At 54.5% G+C, this 22,175-nt stretch overlaps 9 protein-coding genes across 9 annotated transcripts; 3 read left to right on the forward strand and 6 right to left on the reverse strand.

Moving 5' to 3' along the window:
• Positions 1-155: 155 nt before the first annotated feature.
• BO70DRAFT_425987 (tRNA 2'-phosphotransferase) lies at positions 156-1,655 on the forward strand (the record flags this gene model as incomplete). Its single annotated transcript, XM_025547738.1, has 3 exons — positions 156-184; positions 245-617; positions 762-1,655. The coding sequence occupies exons 2-3, from the start codon at positions 474-476 to the stop codon at positions 1,653-1,655; spliced, it is 1,038 nt and encodes a 345-aa protein (XP_025403524.1). The 5' UTR covers positions 156-184; positions 245-473.
• A 213-nt stretch (positions 1,656-1,868) lies between these two features.
• Positions 1,869-3,382, forward strand: BO70DRAFT_329320 (intradiol ring-cleavage dioxygenase). The gene is made up of 4 exons (XM_025540778.1): positions 1,869-2,200; positions 2,296-2,666; positions 2,765-2,832; positions 3,009-3,382. Exons 1-4 carry the CDS (start codon positions 1,959-1,961, stop codon positions 3,225-3,227), a joined length of 900 nt encoding a protein of 299 aa, XP_025403525.1. The 5' UTR covers positions 1,869-1,958; the 3' UTR covers positions 3,228-3,382.
• A 416-nt stretch (positions 3,383-3,798) lies between these two features.
• BO70DRAFT_425989 (alpha/beta fold hydrolase) lies at positions 3,799-4,906 on the reverse strand (the record flags this gene model as incomplete). The annotated part of the gene is made up of 2 exons (XM_025547739.1): positions 4,285-4,906; positions 3,799-4,160 (listed from the first exon to the last, which is right to left on the reverse strand). Exons 1-2 carry the CDS (start codon positions 4,730-4,732, stop codon positions 3,799-3,801), a joined length of 810 nt encoding a protein of 269 aa, XP_025403526.1. The 5' UTR covers positions 4,733-4,906.
• Positions 4,907-5,573: 667 nt separating this feature from the next.
• On the reverse strand, positions 5,574-7,121 carry BO70DRAFT_283673 (uncharacterized protein; the record flags this gene model as incomplete). The annotated part of the gene is made up of 2 exons (XM_025539100.1): positions 5,574-6,351; positions 6,382-7,121. 2 exons carry the CDS (start codon positions 7,119-7,121, stop codon positions 5,574-5,576), a joined length of 1,518 nt encoding a protein of 505 aa, XP_025403527.1.
• Positions 7,122-7,584: 463 nt separating this feature from the next.
• On the reverse strand, positions 7,585-8,417 carry BO70DRAFT_392743 (uncharacterized protein; the record flags this gene model as incomplete). The annotated part of the gene is made up of 2 exons (XM_025546305.1): positions 7,585-8,017; positions 8,131-8,417. 2 exons carry the CDS (start codon positions 8,415-8,417, stop codon positions 7,585-7,587), a joined length of 720 nt encoding a protein of 239 aa, XP_025403528.1.
• A 280-nt stretch (positions 8,418-8,697) lies between these two features.
• BO70DRAFT_307624 (aldo/keto reductase family protein) lies at positions 8,698-10,232 on the reverse strand. Its single transcript, XM_025540081.1, has 6 exons — positions 10,066-10,232; positions 9,963-9,973; positions 9,846-9,903; positions 9,560-9,744; positions 9,042-9,414; positions 8,698-8,949 (listed from the first exon to the last, which is right to left on the reverse strand). Exons 1-6 carry the CDS (start codon positions 10,132-10,134, stop codon positions 8,794-8,796), a joined length of 852 nt encoding a protein of 283 aa, XP_025403529.1. The 5' UTR covers positions 10,135-10,232; the 3' UTR covers positions 8,698-8,793.
• A 793-nt stretch (positions 10,233-11,025) lies between these two features.
• Positions 11,026-13,004, forward strand: BO70DRAFT_307628 (putative translation factor pelota). Its single transcript, XM_025540082.1, has 3 exons — positions 11,026-11,318; positions 11,419-11,907; positions 12,016-13,004. Exons 1-3 carry the CDS (start codon positions 11,241-11,243, stop codon positions 12,670-12,672), a joined length of 1,224 nt encoding a protein of 407 aa, XP_025403530.1. The 5' UTR covers positions 11,026-11,240; the 3' UTR covers positions 12,673-13,004.
• A 1,467-nt stretch (positions 13,005-14,471) lies between these two features.
• Positions 14,472-15,698, reverse strand: BO70DRAFT_283374 (uncharacterized protein; the record flags this gene model as incomplete). Its single annotated transcript, XM_025539088.1, has 4 exons — positions 14,472-14,663; positions 14,742-14,815; positions 14,865-15,498; positions 15,573-15,698. The coding sequence occupies 4 exons, from the start codon at positions 15,696-15,698 to the stop codon at positions 14,472-14,474; spliced, it is 1,026 nt and encodes a 341-aa protein (XP_025403531.1).
• A 1,690-nt stretch (positions 15,699-17,388) lies between these two features.
• BO70DRAFT_392747 (uncharacterized protein) lies at positions 17,389-19,690 on the reverse strand (the record flags this gene model as incomplete). The annotated part of the gene is made up of 4 exons (XM_025546306.1): positions 17,389-17,503; positions 18,529-19,175; positions 19,241-19,527; positions 19,591-19,690. 4 exons carry the CDS (start codon positions 19,688-19,690, stop codon positions 17,389-17,391), a joined length of 1,149 nt encoding a protein of 382 aa, XP_025403532.1.
• Between the last annotated feature and the right edge of the window lie 2,485 nt (positions 19,691-22,175).

The raw sequence follows: 22,175 nt of genomic DNA on the forward strand, positions 1-22,175 counted from the left end.
TTATCTGCGTACTATCTTGAAGTATGCATTGTATATCTGGCGAGAACTAGTAAACAAACATCGTAGATGATAGAGTCTCGGCCCGGCGAGATCGCCGATGATGTCAAAAGTCCCGCGCTCAAAAAAAACACTTCTTCCCCCACTTCCCCCCTCCCCTCCTCGCATGGTGGGTTCTCCTCTCCAGGTCAGTCCATATACCTCAGCTGCTGCAATTGCTATCCCGCTAATTCTCTCACCCTACTAGTCAGATATCCAGCCCGCCCCTCTTCCTCTTCCGTCTGACAGCGCGAACCTGTCGTGAGTCACCCCGCGAGTGACAGCCCTGCCACACCCTGCCTGCCACCCCGACTAGTCGCTGTCGCTGAGCTGACAGAAATAAGATCGCAACAACCTTTCCTCGCACCCTCGCATCCTTCCAGACAAGGCACAATCATAGAAAGACACAGGGAGGAATATACAGCGACAAATACACAATGCCCAACCCCAACAATAAAGGCCGCCCGCCCCTCAGCCGCGCCGTGACCGTGTCCAAAGCCCTGAGCTACATCCTGCGCCATGCGGCCGAGAAAGAGGGACTGAAGATGGACGCCCAGGGTTATGCTAATGTTGCGGATGTGGTATGTCTTCCCTCTCCTGGTATCTGGATTAGACCGGTTATAGTCTATGCCCTTAACTTCACCCCTCCCCCCCCCCTTCTTCCTTCCCTACAGCTTTCCTTCCCTACATAACCAAATACCAACTAAAATATCAACGTTTCGCAGCTCGCCTGGCGAAAACTCAAATCCCTCAAAGCGACCTTTCCCGAAATCGTCGACGCGGTCGCCAACTCGGACAAGAAGCGGTTCGCGCTGCTGTATATCCCGTCTGGTGATTCTGGCACGCCTGCAACCACATCCACAGCTACAGATACAGCCACATCTACGGATACACCCACCGATCCCACCCAACAAACCGAACAAACAACCCTCACAGCCCTCGCCGCCGCAACATCCACCCCCACGCCGCCCTCCTCCTCCTTCCTCATCCGGGCCACCCAAGGCCATAGCATCAAGAGCATCGAAGCCGCCGGCCTTCTCGAAAAACTCACCCTGGACGACAAAGCCAGCGACAAATTCCCCAAGACCGTCGTGCACGGGACGTTCCACTCGACGTGGCCGGCGATTTTCGCCTCCGGGGGACTGAAATGTATGGGGCGGAATCAGGTGCATTTTGCCACCGGGCCGGCGTTAGAAGAGGTTTTGGGGGAGATTGCGAAGAGGAAGCAGCAGAAGAATACGGACGGGGAAGGGGAAACGGGAGAGAAGGGAGAGGCTGGGAAAGTCATCTCGGGGATGCGTCGCGACGCGCAGGTGCTGGTTTATGTAAATGTGGAGCGGGCGTTGGCGGCGGGGTGTCCGTTCTGGAGGAGTGAGAACGGGGTGGTGCTGAGCGAGGGGATGGAGGTGGAGGTCGATGGCAAGAAGGAGACGATGGTGCCATTGTCGGTGGTGGATGTGGTGGTGGAGCGGAAGCTGGGGTTGGGGCGGATGTGGGAGAAGGGCGCCGTGGTGCAGCAGTGGCCGTCGGAATGGGGGACGCGGCCGCCGGTGAAGGGGAAGGGAAGGGGGAGGGGGCGGGGGTCCGACGGGAGGGATCAGCAGCAGCAGCAGCAGTAACATATGATTATCATTGCTAAGTAGCCCTGTAATTGCTTCCTGCAGACTAGTTGGTGATGATGATGTGGGGAAGTCAAACATCCGAAGCCGTGCGGGGAAGTCGGAAGAGATCCGACCAGTCACCGGCGTGGATTTCCAACGCCTTCCGATGCGCGAATCCGGGGCATCCATTAGTTAGTTATCTATATAACCACTTACTTGCCTTACTCTCTCCTCCTCCTGGCTACTCTCTTCGTCACTCTCATCTTCGTCTTCATTACTCCTCTCCTCTCTACCCTATCTTATTCTCATCACGATATCAAAATGCCCCGCTTCGACCCCACCTTCACCGACAATGTCATCAACTCCATGGGCCCCAAGACCTCCCCGCGCTTCCGCCAGCTCATGACCGGCCTGATCCGCCACGTCCACGACTTCGCCCGCGAGAACGAGCTGACCGTCGATGAATGGATGGCCGGCGTGCAGATGCTCAACTGGGCCGGGCGCATGAGCGACGACAAGCGCAACGAGGGTCAATTAGTCTGTGATGTGATCGGGCTTGAATCGTACGTTCTGTTCTCCCTTCCCCTCTCTTACCCCTCCCCAACCCCACTTAGCCTTAGCCTACCTAACCTTTCATACTAACAAAGAACGAAACCAGCCTCGTCGACGAAATCACCTTCACCCTCGCCTCCGAGGCGCCCGACGCGCCCACCGCGACCGCCATCCTGGGCCCATTCTTCCGCGCGGACACGCCCTACCGGTCGAACGGCGAGAGCATAGTGCGCACGGCCCCGGCGGCCGGCGACGGCGAGATGGCGTACATGCACGGACGGGTCGTCGACTTCGCGACCAAGACGCCGCTGGTCGGCGCCACCGTCGAGGTGTGGCAGGCGAGCACGAACGGGCTGTACGAGCAGCAGGATCCCGCGCAGGAGGAGTTCAATCTGCGCGGGAAGTTCAAGACCGATGGCGACGGCCGGTATGGGTTTTATTGTCTTAGGCCGACGCCGTATCCGGTTCCGGATGATGGTATGTTATGCTTTCCCTCTCTTTTCTCGGATGGGTTCTCTGCAAAGGGAATGGGGGTGGATGGGGCTAATATGTGTGTGTGTGTGTGATGTGAATAGGTCCCGCAGGCAAACTCCTCGAAATGATGGATAGACATCCCTTCCGACCGGCGCATATCCATATCATTGTACGTCTAACCTTTTTTCCTTCCTTCCTCCTTCCTTCCTCCTTCCTTCCTCCTTCCTTCCTCCTTCCTTCCTCCTTCCTTCCTCCTTCCTTCCTCCTTCCTTCCCTACTCTTCTTGCCATAGCAAAATATCAATACAACCAATATCAATACTAATGACCATGTTAATGAAACCAGGCTACATACGAAAACTACAAACCCCTCACGACGCAAATCTTCGACAGCAAGGACAAATACCTCACCAACGACTCCGTCTTCGCCGTCAAGGACTCCTTGATTGTCGATTTCGTGCCGCGCGCCAACGACCCGAAGGCGGGTCTGGAGCTGCAGTATGATGTGAAGCTGGTGCCGTCGCAGCCAGCATCGGCGGGGCAGGTGGATAAGGCCAAGATATGAGTGCGGTATACATACATACATACATACATACATACATACATACATACATACATACATACATACATATCTCTTGTGTTTGTGTGTGTGTGTGTGTGTGTGTGTGTGTGTGTGTGTGTGTGTCTGAGAGATGATTATCTGTATGTGGATGTTGGGAGAAAATCGGGCTTTTTGTATATAGCGAGTTATTTGTGGATATTGATTGCTTTTTTTTTTTTTTTTTTTTTACTTTTCCTGATACACGTCACGTCTTTTTGCGGGGTTCTGGCTGTAGAGTGCTTTTGGTAGATTTGTATTGGATTGTATGGCATGCCCTAAGGTAGGTAACTAAGTTACGGACGGAGTAGTAGAGAGAGGGTTCAACATATAGACCCAGGACATGGGCTTAGTTAGACACCCCCGTATCAAGAATCCGTCCATAAACCTCTCAACACCATGGAAACAACCCATATCCTAGAACAACACTAGAACAAACATTTCACCCTCCCCCAAACCCCAACAACCTTTTCTTTTAATCCCTACAGAATCCAGAATAAAACAAACAAAAAAAAACATAACAACATAACAACCCCTTTCAAACCCCCCCGGCAAACCCGGCAATCGCCCTCCCCACCTCCTCCGGCGCCTCGAGACAATGCCAGTGCCCCACGCCCTCCAACACCTCCAGCCTCTTATTCGCGCTGGACACCCGATCAAAGATATGCCGACAGCCCTGCATGGACGCAGACTTGTCCTCCTCACCGGCAAGGAGCAGGAAGGGCGCCCGCACGGCCGAGTAATCGATGGCCGGCGCGGTGGCGATGGCGCGACAGAGCGCCGCGTATCCCTGGGGGTTCTGACCGAGGAGCAGCTCGCGGATGAACGAGCGGACGAGCGCGGGGCAGTTTGGTCCTGTTGCGCCGTTGGGGATGGTGTTGGCCATGGGTTCCATGCCGGCTGGGGGGGGGGGGGGGTTATCAGTATATTGTGATGTGATATGGTTCAGTTGGTGGGGGAGATGAGAGAGAGGAGAGGAGAGGAGAGAGGGATTTGGGGTTGGGGGATTGGGGGATTAAGGTACCGGTTGATACAATGTCACTGCGCTGGGTCATCACGGTGGCCAGCTGCTCCGAGGGATGGGTAGGGCCAATGGCCACCACGGCTTTCACGCGGTCGGGGTACTCCGCGCCCAGCAGCGTCACGACCAGTCCGCCCATCGAGTGGCCCACCACCACGGCGTTCGCGATGTGCAGCGCGTCCAGCACCCCGACGACGTCGGCGGCGATCGAGCCGATGGATATCGGGTCGCCGGTGTATGTGGAGCGGGCGGCGCCGTAGGTGTCCAGGGTGATGCAGCGGTGGGACTGGGAGGTCAGGTAGGGGAGGATCGGGAAGTAGTAGTTCTGCGAGGAGCCCAGGCCGTGGATGAAGATGAAGGTGTGGGCGTGGCTATCGCTATCGGCGGGCGCGCCGTCCGGGTGCGAGTCGGCGTAGTGGATTTGGTGGTTGTTGACGGTGACGGTCGGCATGATTGTGGTGCTGCTTGTTGCTGTTGCTGTTCTGGGGATGGAGATGGGGATGGGGATTGGGATCTCTGCAGAGTGTTTCCCAACGCGAAAGGAGTTTGTACTGAGTAGTTACTGTGTATGGAGGAAGAGAGCCGGAAGGTGAGAGACGGAGTGAGTGCCGGACATCGATCGGATGGGTTTCTTGACTTACTTAGTATTTACTTCCTTCCTTCGTCTTCAGCTATCCTATCGATCGCCGTTCAGCGCCGACGTCATGCCGCGGGGAGCTTTCGAGCTCTTGCAGTTTGCAGTTTACTGTTCGATGCCTCCACGCTTCCACATCGCCGATTATTATTCCTCTGCCTATATTCATTATCACCATCTCTGTTGGCTCTGCAGGTCAAAACACAGTATGGTAGAGTAGTCCGTGAATTGCCTGTCCATATGCCGGCCATTCGCTCCTGTGTAAAACCCGACGGAATAACGGGACAAGGGCGGGGTTCCGCCCGAGCCGACGAGGCGCGCGCCATCCGATCCCGCGGATCGCCATCGGGTCGGAAGCTATAGTATAGTATGTAGTATAGTTACTGTATACGACCTTAGTGTACAAGTAAACTGTTTTGCTAGCTGCGCTTGGAATAATCCTGATATTCAATTGTTACTAATAAATAAATAATCATAATATATTTCTTCTAAACCTCCAAGTCCATTTGGATGGGCGCCTATCCCCCCGGCATGCACCGCCCGTCCGCGTGTTGCGGATCCGATCCGGCCCCCTTCACTGATTGATCTTCTAGCGAGCTTATAAAAAGAATCTAAATGCACGACGACAATCCTAAGAGATATGAGCCTAGTACCAAGCCTAAACGGAACTGCGTCTGACATCAGTGCCCAGCTCATGGCTAGGGCCTGACTTGCTATCAAGTAAGGACCGGGCCGAAGAAGCATTGAACCAGCGCTTGAACTTCGCAACTGTTTCCTCCGCAGATATCTCCACCTCGATTCCCTGATTCTCGATATCATTCATGCACTGCTGCGCTTGATCTTCTATTTCATGCATGTGCTTTTGTACCTGTTCTTTCATTTCCTTCATACATTCATTGGCCGTATTGCGTACCTCGGAGTTACCATCGTCGACCTGCTCGCGAAAGTCGGCTTCGATCGTTTTGCATTCGTCGAAGATCTGATCGCGACACTCCCTCACCGCACTGTCGACAATCTCGTCGACAACGCGTGATTGGAGGCGGCGCTCGATCATCTCATCGACATATCGTTGAAGGCGGCGTTCCATCGGCGCGACCTTGGCAAGGCTGACTTTCGCGGACTCAGATGGCAGGCCAATGTCTACAGCTTCTGGCATGGCCAGCAGGTGTTGGCGTCCTGTCCGAATTAATAGTTTGCAGATCAGGTCATCGGAAACACCACGGAGCTCATGCTCAAGACGCGCAAGTATGTCACGCTCTGTGCGCCCAGGAGAGGAAGCATGCGTAAAGTGGGTTGGGCGGATTGAGGGCGGTGACGGGGGGTGAGTACTCGGCGTATTGACTTCGGTGGGAGAGCCTGGCAGTTGTGGGGAGGGAAGGAGCAGTCTTTTTCGTCTTTCATCGTCGGGTGGCATTGACCACTGGTCTAGATATGTACTATTAACGAGCTATTGAAGATTAAAGTACATAAGACGATGAGATAGTAAGGTACCTCTGCACCGCTTTCCAACCACCCGCTCGGACTTGGATTCCTCGCAATATAGAGGTGGATCCACTTGCTCCAACTGCCCGGACATGGGCCCTTCACAGTATGGGGGTGGATCGAGCAACAGACTAAAGGCACGCCAATCTCTCCGGACCACGCCATGGCGAGCGTGGTCAAAAGACTCTGCCTGAAGACTTCTCTTTTGCAAGGCAAAGGAGAAGGTCTCCAACCGATCAAGTTCGTCGTTCACAAATTGTCTCCTAGAAAAGTGTAGACGTAGAGATTTGGACTGACAGATCTTTGCAAATGCGTCAAAATTCAAGTCTCCTTGATCGGCCGGGCTTAGAGACTCCATCCCAGATGGACAAAGAACAATGCCGGTCGTAGCGAGTCTCAGACTCAGTGTGGATACGGCCGAAACACTGGTGACAGACGCCCGGAGCATGGAAACCAAACGAGGTGAACAGAGGCCGTCGTTGCTTATCCGGGCTAACGCGCATTCTTCGACTAATTCTGGAGGAACATTCAACGTCAGTACCTGTGATCTGCCGTTCAGGTTAGCAAGATCCGCCGTAATCCTAAGGGAGATGGATCCTTGGTTGGCATTTTTATCGTGAGCAATACGAAGGCGAGCAAAACAAGAAACTTCCAAATCGCCTGTAGAAACAAGAACTGCCTTCTTCTTCAAGACCCAGGGCGGGTTTGGCGATGTGGCGGTCATTGTTTTGTTGCAATATTCGCTGGATTCAAAATAGGGAACCCTCGATGAATCGAGTAGCCCTCCCACCCGGGCTTTGGAACAGCGATGAGCAGCCCTGACTCGGATAAGGTGTCATAACAAAAGAAGATGAGAGTAAAGTGGTAAAAGCTCTTGCGGCCTGGTCACGAGCACGTGCCCAATCCGAAGTCAACAAGTGAAATCGGAGAGTCCTATGAGAACACAGGAATGGCAGGACTGGCGGCGAGAACAGCAAAGAGCAAATACTTCCTTTACGGGATGAGGATGTCGCAGGGGGATGATGGAGAAGATGAAGAAGAGGAAGAAGGGATGGCCGGCGAGAATGGATAAAGGGGCGGGCGGGAAGTTTGACCACGTGATGGGACACCGATGGACGTATTACGTCATCCGTACACAATTCACTGCAGTTCATTAGTCGTATACTACGGAGTAGTAGAGGTATCATTCACACCGCATCCAGCTCAACCAGCGCCTGTTCGAATTCGTCGTCCGTGTCGAACTCATGGCACTCATGACCAAACTCCTCCAGCAACAGCGCCGTCTCGTCCTGGAACGATTCGGCCGCCGACCACTTCTTCAGAGGTAGCTGTTCGGTCTGCCGCTGCGGCGTAGCTATAGCATCGATCTCTTTGATGATGTCCTCATCGTCGAAGATCGAGCAATCAGGGAACTCGTCCTCCTCTTCACCCCTGTCGTTGTCCTTCTCGGCCTGGTCGCATCCCACAGCCTCACAGCCTTTATCCTCGTCCTCATCCTCGGACCAAGACTCATTCATCAACGCCAACTCCAACTCCTCGTCGCTCCCAAACCCCCCCAGGTCACCCTCCCAAACCTCCGTAGCACTCCCACCCTCACCCTCACTCCCATTCACACTCACACTACCACTCTCATCCACCTCCGTATCCCCCCACACTCCTCACCCCCCTCCCCCTCCGCCTCCGCCTCCGCCTCCGCAGTCACCTCGCCCCTCCCCTTGTTAATAAAATTAAACAGCAGCGGCTGACTCGCCGGCACGCTGGGAGCATTCGGATCCGGCAAGCCGAGTTTCCGGCGTTCCTCACGCGCCTGGGCTTCTTTTTCTGCCTTCTTCTTCTTGTTTGCGGCGCGTTTCTTGTCGCGCTCGCGCAGCTGCTGGGCGCGTTTCTCGCGTTCTTGTTCGCGTTCGATCCGCGCGATCTGGGAGGCGGTGTACTGGAAGCGTTTGTTGCTGCGTTGGTAGCGTCGTCGCACCGTGCGGGATTTCTCTAGGATGACGCGCTTCGGGGGTGAGTCGGGCATTGTTGTGGGCGGAAGGGCGTGAATGGAAATGTGGTGGTTGGAGGAGGCATCGGGGTGGTGGGTGGTCTGGTAGACGATCTGGATGTAAAAAAGGTGGTTTGGTTTCTGGTAATTAGGCCATGAGGTGAGGGGTAGTGGAAGGAGTTAATAGATGGATGGATGATGCGGAAGGAGGGCCGTGGCGGGGATACGTTGTGCCGAGGCGGAAAGGTGATACCGCGGAGGTTATCACCACCACCTCTACCACTCCGCATGATCATATACAATGCTCATCTCCTGTCCTCAGAATACTAAATGCCTATTTAACTAACCAACTACCAACTCTCTAACTAACTATTCCAGTCCAGTTGTCCCAGCAATTCAATCTACTCCACCGTCACAACCGCGAATCCCTCGCCGGATCCCAAGAAACAGGGGCATACTCCTCCGTCTGCAACCTCCGCATATCCTCGTCGGACAGCTCGAAATCAAAGACCTGCGAATTCTCCACGATCCTCGACTCCGTCACCGACTTGGGCAGCGGCACGTATCCCTAAACCGTCAGCAAACCCAAACCAACAACACCCTCCATCCTCCACCCCCAACCCAATCCCCTACAGAAGGAGATTAAGATCATAAACATACCTTCTGCAAACTCCACCTCACCAAAACCTGCGCCCTACTCCTCTTATACTTCCTCGCCAAATCCCCCAACACCGGCTCCTCCATCCTCTTCGCCTGCACCAGCGGCGAATACGCCTCCACGACGGCGCCCCGCTGCCTCAACCACGCCACGATGTCCTCGCGCGCGCACCACGGGTGGATCTCATACTGTCCGACGGCAATCTTGCCCCCGACCCCGCTGGTCTGGATGTAGTCTTCCAGCTCCTGTAGGTGCTGGAGACCGTAGTTCGAGACGCCGATGGAGCGGATCTTGCCCGTTGACTGGGCTTCGACGAGTGCGCGCCAGGCGCCCAGGCGGCCGGATTTGCCGCCGTAGGGGGCGTGGAGGAGCATTCTATATTAGCAGTATTAGCGGTGTCATCAGCATTAAAACCGCCATCGTTATTCGTAGGGAGGTAGATTAGCCAGCCAGGGAAGGGGTTGTTTATAACGCCAGTTCTGAAAATCATGAGAGTTGGGGGAGGGGGAGGGGTGAGTACAGATCAATATACCCCAACTCCTTCGCCGCCTCCAAACTTGCTTCAATCGCCTCCTTGGCTTTCTCGTAGGACATGTGCGTGGTGGGCACTTTGCTTGTGTAGAAGATCTGGGACCGGTCCAAGCCGGAGTTGTGGATTGCCGTGCAGCATTCGCGTTCGTTGCGGTAGAGTTGGGCGCTGTCGATCTGTTTGCTCCATTCAGTATAGTATTTAAAGCCCAGTATAGAGCCCAGTACACCGTAGGTTATGGAATAAGAGGGGAGGGGAGCGAAGAGGGGGGATTTACATGCCGATACCCTGCTTGCAGGGCCTTTAGTGTGACCGTTTCAGTGACGTCGGGGGGACTATGTTCTTTGTTAGGTGGATGTAATCATGACTCTCGGGGCAGGGATGGTAGGCATACGTTTTGTAGACCTGTAGAAGGTGACATCATGTCAATTACAAACACTAATCCAATGCAATATGGTTGCCTCTAATCCATCAATGTGATTTATGAAGACACTCACCCCGAACCCAAGGACCGGGATCTCGTATCCCGAGACCATCTTCTTGGTTGATTGTGGCGAGAGGGCCATTTTTATGGTTACGGTAGTCTGTAGTGATGCTGATCAAAGACAAGTAAAGAACAAAGAGTGAAAAGTGAAGAGTGACTATCAAAGATCAAACAGTGAAGGGGTGGGGAGGGGGGGGGGGGGGGAATGAAGATGGAAAGTCAATTGGGATTGCACTGAATAAATAGTAGTACTGAACCAAGGAGACGAGACCATTAATGTCAACGCGCCCACCCGCCAACCTTCCTCCCTTCTGCCGTGAATAACAAGCGGACCCCCATCCGCCCCACGCTTCACCCTCCATGCTAGTCGACAGCGTATCAGAGCAGTTCTGCGCGGCGAACAACCCGAACTCGGCCATCGGAAGATCCGGCATCTTCAGATTTGGGACTAGACACTGGAAAGGAAAGACTGAGGAGGTGAGGTTCCGGGTGTTATGATGTTTACTCTGACTATCTATGCATCCATACATCCATCTATCTATCTATCCATCCATCTACCTGATCTAGAATAGCCTGTGATGTGATGTGATGTGATGATGGATGGGTGGGTGCCGAGCCACCTAATCCTAATCAATCTTATCTCGGCATCATCAGGGCAAGCCAGTCCAAAGCTGGATAGGATAGGGCTTAGGTCATAGGGTACGTCTTAACTAGATAGTTATCGATAAGCATTCGAGTGAGATACACCTACACTAGTCCCTTTCGGGACGAGTCCCACTCCCGCAGTGCCTTTTCGGCCTGAGGCTGCGAAATGCGGTTCCGGTCGTCATCCATCCATCGGCTCGCCGCGTCGAAAAGAAACCAAACCATCAACCAACCAACCAACCAGCCAACAACCAACCTATCTTGTCGACCATAGTGTCCAATACCCACCCGGGTTTATCGTCTGGGCTTGTTATAAATTAACTTGTTTCTGTCTCTAGGAGATAGAGTATCACCTATTAGGGGGTTGAGAGCTCGAGTATTACATACCAGGTACCAATCTCAGCCCCGCCAAATGATTGTCCAGCCAACCGCAGAGCGCTGATTATCACTCAACCGGCCTGAGCAGAGCAGAGCGACTACAACTACAACAACTACTATTTCCTTTTATACTATACAACACTACTCGCTACGACTCGACCCGCCATGCGTCTCGTCAAGAACAAGATCGAGCTGAACGGCTCCGGCACCGTGACCTTGTGTCCCGAGGAGCCGGAGGACATGGTACCCCCCTCCCCTCCCCTGCCCTCATCACCAACCCCGCCTCCACCACCCCCTAGTAAACCAGCGCAAGCACTAACAGCGATTTCTCTTAAAACAAAAGTGGCACGCCTACAACCTCATCCGCCCGAACGACATCCTCCGCGCGAGCGCCATCCGGCGCGTAACCACAACACAAGAAACCGGCTCGACAAGCTCCGCGCGCGTGCATCTCACGCTCGAGATCCGAGTCAAGGGCCTGGACTTCGACCCGCAGAGCTCGCAGCTGCACGTCAGCGGGACGATCATGAACGAGACAGCGCACACGAAGATCGGGCAGCACCACACGCTGGATCTGGAGCTGAATCGCAATTTCACGCTGGAGAAGGAGATGGGGGCGGACGGGGAGGGGGTGGGGTGGGATAGCATGGCGGTGGAGATGTTGAAGGACGCGGTGGATGAGGGGGGCAAGCGGCGGGCGGAGGCCGTGGCGGTGGTGATGCAGGAGGGGTTGGCGCATATTTGCTTTATTGGGCAGTTTCAGACGATCTTGAAGCAGAAGGTTGAGATGTCGGTTCCTAGGAAGAGGCATGGTGGGGGGGATCATGATAAGGTGAGTTGATATCGACACGACAGATAAATGGGGGGTGCTGGTGGATGATGGATGGATGGATGGATGGATGGATGGATGAGCGTGGTTGCTAATGCGATTTGGGGAAAGGGCATGTCAAAGTTCTATCAGGTCACGCTTGACACGCTGCTGCGCCAGCTCGAGTTCAACACCAGCGCAACATCACTCACCAGCTCCGAGGCCGTTCGACCCGTTCTCCTGGCATCGCCGGGGTTCGTGGCCGCGGGGCTCCAGAAATACATCCAGTCGGTTGCGGCGACGACTATGCCGGCGCTCAAGCGTCTCCTTCCGAGCCTGGTGGTCGTACATTCAGCGTCCGGGTACCTCCACTCCCTATCGGAAGTGCTGCAGTCACCGGCCGTGAAGGCGACGCTGGCGGACACCAAATACGCGCGCGAGACTCGGCTGATGGACGACTTTCTCGAACAGCTCCGCAAGGAAACCAACCGGGCGACGTACGGACCGCGCGAGGTCGAGTCGGCGGTTGATCAGGGCGCGGTGGGCCGGGGTGGCGGGGTGCTGATCATCTCGAACCGACTGTTCAGGTCACAGGACGTGGCGGAGCGTAAACGCTGGGTGTCGCTGGTGGATCGGGTGCGCGATGTCGAGGGTGGCGAGGTGCGAGTGCTCAGCTCCGATCACGAGAGTGGGAGAAGACTCGATGGGCTGGGCGGCGTGGCTGCCCTGTTGACCTTCCCCATATTAGATGACGATATAGAGGAGGAGGAGGATGATGACGACCAATAATCCCCTCGCTTAGAAGACAACCTGCACACACACACACGCACATACTTTCCCGAGTACTACCTATACATTCCCCTCACCAGGACTAGTACTTGCTGGGTAGTCTTACCGATGAACGAATGTACGACGGTCGATGATGATCATAGGGAAACGCGGAAGCCGATCAATCAAACAAGCAAGCAAGTCTGCGTGCATGCGCGACTTCCCTTCCTTTTCCGGAGATCGGAGCGATGTGACGTATCACATCCGGGAAGGTAGAAAAGGAAGGGCGATGCGCTGCAAGCGCTGCTTTTCTTCCTGGCGCTATCTCCAGGCGTTCTGTTCTCTGATCTCTCGGCCATGAGGCTCGATTAGGGCAAAGGTGCGCGCGCCAAAATGGTGCAGGCTCCAAGTCCTAGTCCTAGTCTTAGTTTTAGTCCTATCTATCTACTCCCCGGGTCGCTGCCGTAGTCGGTGTGGACCGGGGGGGGGGGGGGGGGGGCAAGTATCATCCCTATCCCCTAGAGCCAGTCAAGGCCCAAGCTAGCCCCGTGGGATCCAAGCGGGCGGTAAATGCAACGGCGTGGAGGTGTCCCATCATCGTCGGTATGTAGTATCTATCTATCTAGGTAGTGTCAGTGGAGGTCGCGATCCCTGCCCCCTGCGGCTGAAAGGTGCATGTGCATGGCATGGCATGGCATGGCATGACATGACAGGCGGACATGGGGTCGTGGCACGAAGTAAGTACATACAGGTACTGGGGACATCCAGGCGGCATGGGCTAAACTTAGAACAGGAGCGAATATCGGCTGTGGAATTCCAATATGCCAGGGTCAGAGTCAGGGACAGCCTTTTCATGACATTCATCTCACCTTCCCCCCCTCCCCACACGCCCAAAACACCACCAGTCAGGCTGGCCCACCCGGATGAGGGATCCACGACCGGGACCAGGGGCATCTGTAAGTAAGCGAAAGGGGAATGGGGCGGGCGGCTCTTTGATAGGGACATGATCGTCCAGCGCTGGGGTGTGGCTTGGGGCTGATGGCGGTTAACGGGTTGCGGCCGTCTTAGCCTGTTAATGTTAGCCCAAGTCCAGTCCAGCTAGCCCTGACTGACTCACTGATTGACTCCATCCCTGACTGATGACGATCGATCCCCTATCTATCTATCCATCCATCCATCCATCTCTCTATCAGCATCCGCCATCAGCAACCCCCCCCCGAATCAGGCCCTCAATCGCAGTCTCCCCACGAGGCTAGCCTAGCTGGCCTGCATCTAGTCCGACTGATCTTCAGCCGTTGAGATGGTGGGAAAAGTTTAATTGAGATTGCTTGCGAAGGTCTCCGTCACTTGTCCCACCCAATGCTGCTCATCATCTCTTTGTTTTGCTCGGGCACCAGGCCCTGGGGCCTGGACTGGCCATCGTTCGTGCGTGCATTTCAAATCCATGCCCCCAATCCCAATCCTAATCCTAATCCCACGGCCCATGATTCAGGTTTCAGGGTTGCTCAAAAAACGTTCAGTTTTCCATATCAAGATGTCATTCACATGCAATTGATCTCTCGGTCACAGGGTATATATCCAAATCCAAATCCAAATCCAGAAAAAAAAAGAAAGTTAAAAACAAAGAAAGAAATCATCATCCCGTAAACAATCATCCTGGCGCGTTAATTTCCACCAAAGGAAAGATTAGAAAAAAAAAAAAAGAAAAGAAAAGTAAGGAACAGAACAGAATTAACCTTCCCAAAAAAATAAGTGATTACAATGCGCTATAACGGTCCAACTCATCAATGAATCCAAAAAGGAAAAAAAGGCAAAAAATGCTACGTCTTCGTACTACCCGCCGGACCTTGAAGTACCCTCGACCACGGCCGCTTTCGAGACGGCTGAGGATCACTAGGTATGCGTGACCGGGGGCCAGTAGTAGTACTTCGTTCCCGGTTCTGTGTATCGAGGTATCGCAACTGGGCTTCGCATTGCTGCGGACTGTAGGGGCCCGCACCAAGCTCCTTCATCTAGACTCGTACGACCGTTAGCCCGTAGCCCGTATCCAGTCAAAATGACCAGAGAGGGTATTGACAAAAAAGACCCACCTTCTGTGCAATGAGGTTGTACTTCTCCTCCTCCCAAAAGTCCCTTGCTCTTATGAGCAGTCGGATCTGGATGACTTGATCGTTAATTAGTTGGCAATTTGGGCCAGCGCACGGAGCACGCACTCACATCGTTTTCGTCCCAGCGGGCCAGACGCTCCTTGCGTCGGCGCAGCATGCGCATCTGCAGGCGTGCCTCCGACGCGTCCTTGTGGAACTTGTCCCGGAACATCTCCCGGATGACCTTCCACGCCAGGCTCTGCTCGCGGAGGCGCTCCACAAACGCGTCTTCCTCTTCGGCCTGCGGGTCTCGCCGGCCCCGGCCCGGAGCCCGAGGCCTCTGGTTGTGCTGGGCATCAGCTGCCCCTTGTCGTCGCTCTTGCTCCATGCGCTGGAGTCCTTCGGGGTTGGGTAGTATTGTCACGGGGGCTTCCCGGGGTGTGATGGCCTGCTTGGGTCCGCGGCGGGCCCGCTTGGCGGGGGGCGGTTGAGGCGACAGGGTGGCCTCACTGAAACCATAGTCCGGCTCGTCCAGGCCGGCGGTGACCGTCTGGGGGAAATTGCTGGGGAAGGGTGCGGTGATGCCCAGCCCGTGAGACGGGACGGTCTCGGCAACGCTGTAGTGGAATTCTTGCGAATGGTGACTGAGAACCGGACTCGGCCGGAAAGAGCTGTCCGGGAGGCTGATGGGGGTGAGAATGGCCCCGGAGGGGAAGGCCGCCGTGGTGGTATAAGGATGGTTGACACCGGCGTAGGGTGACTGTGTAGAGCCAGGAGGTGGTCAGTATATGAAGAGTGATGGTGTGAGGCAGCCGGCGCTTGCATGCAACGTACGGTATCCATGCCAGCCCAGTGCGGCTGCATGCTAGCATAGTACTCGTCCATTCCCTCGCCGGGGTTGGAACCACCATGGCCGTACGCCATTGGCGCTGAATATCCCATGGGCGTTTGAGGATACATGGGGAAAGCCGATTGGAGGCTGTGGGAGCAGTTGCTGTTAAAGAGGCGAAACGTGGATGAAACACGAGAGAAGATAGACTGCCAGCAGTAACCAACACAGGGCGGGACCCTGGATTAAGTAGGACGGGTATAAGAAGGACCAATCTCCTTTGAAACAATGACGGAAAGTAGACTCGTTCACAGTATCGTGATCATCAGGCAAAAGACAAGGGCTTCGAGGGTGAGAGACGGGGCAGAGGACGGACGGACGTGCCCTGCAGGTATTCATATACCCGAGTAGGAGATATCAAAGAAAGTCGGAAGCCTCGCGAGGCAGGTCCAGAAGCGTGAAGCCTTTTTTGTCAACAGGCTTAGCAAGTTCCAAAGGACATGGTAAGTACCGCCCACTTGTCACTGTGCCGCACAGAATGGGATGCAACTAGAGGTGCAGGCTTGACCATGAGCCTGCATTTAAGCGCCCGCTGAATCCAGGCGAACGGCTCCATTTTCTAGAGGGGCAGGGAAGCAGAGGGATAATTTCTCATCTTTTTGACATGACATGAGAAGGGAGGAGTCAGTCCAGCCCCCAAACCCTCGGGGGCTCAGACTTTGCATTCCCAGGCCCACCCACGGTTACTCAAGAGCAAGGCAGGCACCTGCTGCGATCTTAGTCCCGATGCTCTGGATCTCTAGGGTGGAACCGTAGAATGAAGGTCATGGCAAAGGAACGGAATCGATGCTCTAGCGGCCCGCCCGATTCTCATATCAAATGGCAATCAGTGGGTTAGCGCTTGCGCTGACAGTTAGTTGATAGATGGAGCGGCCGGTAGTACCGCTAAGGGACAAGCTCGAGGGAGCGAACCCCATGCATTGGGAATCTCCGGGTAAAAAAATAAAAAAGGGGAATCCAGAAAAAAAAAAGGGCTAAAAACCTCCGACAGGCAGATGAACGCATTGCGCGGTGGAGAGAGGGAGTGAGAGAGGCCAAGAGCGGACGAATTGACAAGCTAGATGCTAAACGCAGCCCCAACAACGGTAGGTCATCAGCCAGGATTCTCGCGCTTTGTTAGCGGAAGCAGCTAAATCCTGTTCGGAACGCTGTGGAGGAGGACGGTAAAAAGAAAACAGGAGATGAGCATCAAGCTCCCTTAGCAGGGGGGGGGGCAGCACAGTAAGATGGCCCATTAAGCGCTTCTCCGTTACTGCGGCTGTAAATCCCGGTGGATCAGGATAGACCGGACTAGCCTAAGCTGGCGGGCTTGTCAGACATGGGGATTGGAGATGAGTCTCTGGTTCAGCGATCGAACTAGCGCAGTCGCCCACTGGACTACTCGCCCTACGGCGTAGTCCGCCAGGCCCGAAATTGGTGGCCACTGGACGGTGGTAAGTATCTCTCAGTCATGCGGGCTCGCCGGTTCCCCTGGACTCGAACTAGTCGAGACTCGAGAGTGGTATCCAGTCTGCCCGAGCATTAATCGGCCCACTGATCCTGCCGGTTGTTTGCATCCAACCACAGCCACGTGTCCTCGAAAGAGATGGCCGGTTACGCGCCAGACGAGATGAGGAGGATCTCCGAGTCTTAGACTCCTCATTGCCCACGCTCTTCACACTTCACACTGTATCTAGATAGCCCCTCGACCACCAACCATTCTTTCCCGCCGGGGAAGGGAAGGGAAAGCCCGCCATGGCCACTGGCGCTTAAGCAATCCGATCAGCCCTCCTTCTGGAAGGAGTCGATGCGGATGAGCAAGTGATCCGATGGTACGGGGACGGTGACGGGGACGGGGACGGGAATACGCAGTCCGCGGGTGGGTGTGGATTTGGCCCTATGGAGAGTGGGTGGTGGGAACAGGAACAGACTTTCCTGACGGTCTGACCAGTGTTGTCATTGCGCCCCTCCGGTTGTCATGGAGGACCGGTGGACGGTGGACAGGTCGACTGGTTCGCCCATCACCGCCATGTGGATGGGGAGGATGGATGATGATCTTCATTCTTCGCTCGCGCTCAACCGATCGGGGCAGCCCGGGGCAGCCACGTGATGTCACCGGGCTCTCTCTAGTAGGTTGATCTAGTCGTCTCTCGGCCTCCCCTACGGGCTAGCGCATGCGACCTCGTCATTTCCTGGAGGCAGGAAGGTTCAGGTCTATTTTTGCACGATGACGGTCAATTCCGGATGTGCCGAGAACCGCAGTGCCAGCCATAAGACGGCTAGGCAAGGTTGTTGCCCAGGCGTTTTTGCCCGCAAAACGGCCCCTTTGGACCCCCCCCCCCCCGGGACAGGGCAGGGGCAGGGCAAGCTGGCACACACGGTATTATTCCCCCCTTCGGCTCTCCAAACAAACGAACTGTGGCTATGGCCAGGCGCAGTCATGGCCGGTTGCAGTTCTGAAACAACGGGGTCCTGTTCACCCTCTGTTTCACGTTTACCTCCTAGATGATGACATGACTGTGGATGATCTCATTTCCCCCGAACCCTGCCCTGGCCCTGCCCTGGCCCTGCCCAGCGTCCATGACATCGGCCCATGTCTTGCTTGACTCGTGCAGGATCGAACCGGTCGTTCTCTTTAGCCTAACCCAGTATGGATCGTCTTTCATAACTACATATTCAAAGAAAAAAAAAAAAAAAAAAAAAAAAAAAAAAGAAGAGTGATTTGAGATTGTGAGGATCAGATGACAGAAAAAAAAGGAGTAGGGAGAAAATCACTCAACCGAGCATATCCAACAGCACGCAGGAGATAACGGAGCAAAACAGCCAGAGCTAAGGGAGCTTATTCTCCTAGAACAATGAAAGTGCCGTCAGATCCGGCAGATCGGCGGATCGACAGCAAGATTCCTATATATGACCACCTACTGGGTATGAGCGAGGGCAATTCGTTCACTCGTGGCTGTCTGTTGCCTCGGCGGATCGCTTGGGGGCGTTCCGCTGTTCGCATGCCACTCCGGGCTGTCATCTTCCTCGTCTTCCAGGAACCCTTCTAGACCCTCGTCAGGGTCCGTTCCGTGAGGATCGGCGCGCCGATTGTCCAACGTGTCATCCGCGGAGACGGAGATCCCTCTGGCGCCCCAACGATTGTTCCCGGGTCTCTCTCCCTCGACTAATCCCTCCTCATCATCCCCGTCATGCAGGTTCTGCTCCTCGTCCACCCCTCTGCGCTGCCGAAAGTTCAGCACCTTGCTGACTAGCCAGCTGTGGCGGTAGTCGTCCGAGTCAACAACCCCTCCATTGCGGAGCTTCACGCGCTGGCGGGAGTAATAGACCCAGGCGAAGTCGATGTAGAATGCCGTCTGGATGATACCGAAGATATCGGCAATTGCGTCCCAGTGGCCCTCAGAGCCCAGTCCCCGCACAAGCCAGTTCAGGATATAGAAGGCGCGGTAGGAGCCCAGCATGAGCAGGTAGTATGAGTTGATGACGGTCGGAACGGTGGTCTGTCGCAGGAGCAGCAATTGGGGCAGAACGCAAACGGATTCGAGGATGATAGAGAAAGCCCAGCAAGTCTATGCCACACCATGACGGTCTCGTCAGCGTTGTCAAGCAGATATAATTCAACGATCCCACTCACCTCCGTGAACCAGCGGTCCGGATAGCCACGATAGAAGATGGCAATGGCAATGGGAGCCAGGACCAGCGAGACACCGACGGACATTATAGCCAACTTCCATGCTCGCTCCTTCTCCCGGGTCCGCGGGAAGACCCTCATCATCAGGTATACGACGTAGAATGAGGAGAAGAGGTAGAAGAGCTTGAAGAACACCAGATAGAAGTATTTCCATCCCTGCTTCGAGAACAGATCAAGATATCGAGCGACGAACACCAAGGCGTAGAGCATCTGGGTGAGAAGCGAGACACCTGTGACGTACAGCCGGCGGTTAGCATACAGGGCAACTCAGCGCCGGATTTGACCACACATACCTTCAGCACTTTGGTTCCGATGTATAGCCCATATCAAGACGCATTTCGAGGATATATGGGCGAGATCCGCCAGCACGCGGAAGACGTTCAGGTTCAGCATCGTTGGTCGTGTGCGGGTGTGTGTATCAAAGGCAGCTCGTCTCGTGGTTCATGCGATGGAATTGGCCTGCAATTCACGTCTAGACTACTATCCAGGTAGTATGGCAGCTTAGAGCTTAGGAAGAAGCTGTCCACCCTCGTCCGTGGACCGTGCCCCGTGCAACCAGAGACTCCGGTCGGCTGATAGTTAGATAGAGGCGAGATTCGGCGAATGTGGTGCTCCGGTGGTGCTCCGGTGAGCGAGCGCCTTTACGGGCGTGAGTTGAGGGCCACGCACAGTGATCTCGAGGATGGAGAGGTGGAAGGAGATGCGTTGCGGAGGATGAATGGAATGATGATGAGCGGTCTAACAATCGTAGGCAGGCAATGGCAGTGTCTACTGGATGACGCTTCGGCCTTATCTGGTCTCAACCAAGGAGCTCCCCGTCCAGCGGGATCCACCTGCAGCTGGAGGTCCCGTGCCGCGTGTCAGTCACGTGATGTTGGGCCGGGTGCAAGGATCGCCTCGCGTTGCCGTGACGTCAGTGTTGATGTTGTCGTCGTTGTTGTTGTTGTTGCGGCGTCTGCGCTGCAGCTGTAGAATGGGAGACATACATAATCTAGATGCTGCGGGGGACTCGCTGAGGTACTAGCCAGAGAGAACAGTCAATTGGAATGAGCCAGTTATCCAGGCGTTTTTGACAGTGTCCGAAGAACTACTTGGCTAGTCAGCGCTTCCAGTCTCGTGTACGGAGAATTCACACATCAAGTAGATGTATCATGCTTTTGTCACCGCTACTTCGCAGTTTTATTTCTACCTATAGACAGGCAAGTTAGGGGCCAGATACCAGCAGAGAGTGAAATAAACTCGCATGGAGCACTTACGATGTATGGTAGTAGAATAGATCAGATAGCATCAGAGTGTCGGCCACACTCACATGAAATATATAGATCTGAAAGGGCCACACAATCTCTGTGAAGCAACCCATGACACCGTGACACTGTCTGTTGATGGTGTTCCGCATTTGAAATATTCATAATACTAGGCCTCTTGTTTTCATAGCAAAGGGACAGAAGAAATTAAAGAAGAGGTCTCATGCAGCCAACTCGGCATCGAATCGGTTGTGGAAGCCGTGTCAGATCAAGTACCCGCTGGTCAGAGGTGTCCTCAGAAAAAAACCAAATGTCAACACACATGGTTGCCAAAACCCCTGGGTCCGAGCCTAGCATCTCTGGATCCCAGAGTAGCTAGGAAGAGAAGTTGATCTTACTGTCCGTTAAGTATGACGGAGAAAAGCCTCCGAGGTAAAAAAAGTCAAGAATCAAGCAACCTCGAAAAGAGCCGAAACAAAGGATGTTCGACTAGGTATATATAGAGGAACACCGTACTGTCCCAATTATTCGATATTTTGGCCTATCAATGAACATCCTCTACTTAACCACCAATGGCCATGAATAGGAATGTTAGGCACATGATTGACTCAGACATGGAATGGCTTTTGACCCGCTCTTTACTTGGGCAGGTACTTAATGTTGGTGAATCTAACTATGAAGTACTAGGATGCGGCCAATGGGCAACTTTACCCGATTCTTCCTAAGTAGTGAGTGACCTTGAAGCATTGTGGTGTTGTCTGCTTCCGATGAGTGATTCTACTGCAAGTTGCAGGTAGTATTCAACTCGTCAAGTATAACCAAGGTCCCGGTACAGGTGCTTGGAGGGGACACCTTGAAGGAATCGAAGTCGACGCTGCGTACTCCGTACATCAGGTCGATGACAAACTACTGTTGGAATTCTCGAATGATTGTCTGACAGGTCCGCTAAGCTTGGACCTCTGGCGAACCATACGCTAGAGCACGGCTACCGTGTTCGAGTCCCCATGTTGCCAGAGTTTGCCTCTTCAGCTGCTAGCGCATATCATCCTGTACTCTATGGCGTATGCCTTCGCGAAGAGTATACCGAGTGTACTGTATTAATGTATACTTTCACCGGCTACTTATGGGAAAAAAGACGTTCTGAACGATGTTGACAATCTGCCCCGCCAGCCAAGAGACAGCGAGTACGACGGATAACTGGCAGTAAGCACTGTCATCCGAATGATAGGCTCACCTCGGTAGAGGACCGTGCTCGGAACGGACACACAGGGTTCCATAAAACGGTTCACGGGCCTACCCTCAACATTTTAAACCCGCCTAGGAGGGTGCGTCTGGGTGCTAGATAAGGTACTTGGGAGGCCCCGGAAGGGGGAGAAAAAGAAAGGGTTTTCTTCCCCAGTGGACATTTACCCTACCCGCCGAATGCCTGGGGTGATTGGATTTGAGGGGCGGCCGATCTTGCATCTTGGATCCCCAAGCCCTGCACCGATGAAGCGCGGGTATAGAGCGACGGAGGACATAGCGATCCTTACCCCGCTCCCATTGTTTCCCGCCAGGCCCTCTCATTGGGGGAAGGAAAGGACCTGAAACCCACGTAAAAAGCAGAGATCCGGACCCAAGGGCACTCGGGTTTG

Source organism: Aspergillus heteromorphus (assembly GCF_003184545.1).
Source record: "Aspergillus heteromorphus CBS 117.55 chromosome Unknown BO70scaffold_2, whole genome shotgun sequence".
In the NCBI taxonomy this organism is placed as follows: Eukaryota; Fungi; Ascomycota; class Eurotiomycetes; order Eurotiales; family Aspergillaceae; genus Aspergillus; species Aspergillus heteromorphus.

What these genes read in the sequence shown, in the direction of transcription:
- BO70DRAFT_329320 (XM_025540778.1), top strand. Translation starts at nt 1,959, where the DNA reads ATGCCCCGCTTCGACCCCACCTTCACCGACAATGTCATCAACTCCATG. An exon ending in GATGTGATCGGGCTTGAATC is followed by an intron (nt 2,201 to 2,295) that starts GTACGTTCTGTT and finishes GAACGAAACCAG; the next exon opens with CCTCGTCGACGAAATCACCT. An exon ending in CGGCGCATATCCATATCATT is followed by an intron (nt 2,833 to 3,008) that starts GTACGTCTAACC and finishes TAATGAAACCAG; the next exon opens with GCTACATACGAAAACTACAA.
- BO70DRAFT_307624 (XM_025540081.1), bottom strand. Translation starts at nt 10,134, where the DNA reads ATGGCCCTCTCGCCACAATCAACCAAGAAGATGGTCTCGGGATACGAG. An exon ending in TGCAAGCAGGGTATCGGCAT is followed by an intron (nt 9,745 to 9,845) that starts GTAAATCCCCCC and finishes TGGAGCAAACAG; the next exon opens with ATCGACAGCGCCCAACTCTA. An exon ending in GAGTTGGGGTATATTGATCT is followed by an intron (nt 9,415 to 9,559) that starts GTACTCACCCCT and finishes CTGCTAATATAG; the next exon opens with AATGCTCCTCCACGCCCCCT.
- BO70DRAFT_307628 (XM_025540082.1), top strand. Translation starts at nt 11,241, where the DNA reads ATGCGTCTCGTCAAGAACAAGATCGAGCTGAACGGCTCCGGCACCGTG. An exon ending in CCGAGGAGCCGGAGGACATG is followed by an intron (nt 11,319 to 11,418) that starts GTACCCCCCTCC and finishes TTAAAACAAAAG; the next exon opens with TGGCACGCCTACAACCTCAT. An exon ending in GTGGGGGGGATCATGATAAG is followed by an intron (nt 11,908 to 12,015) that starts GTGAGTTGATAT and finishes ATTTGGGGAAAG; the next exon opens with GGCATGTCAAAGTTCTATCA.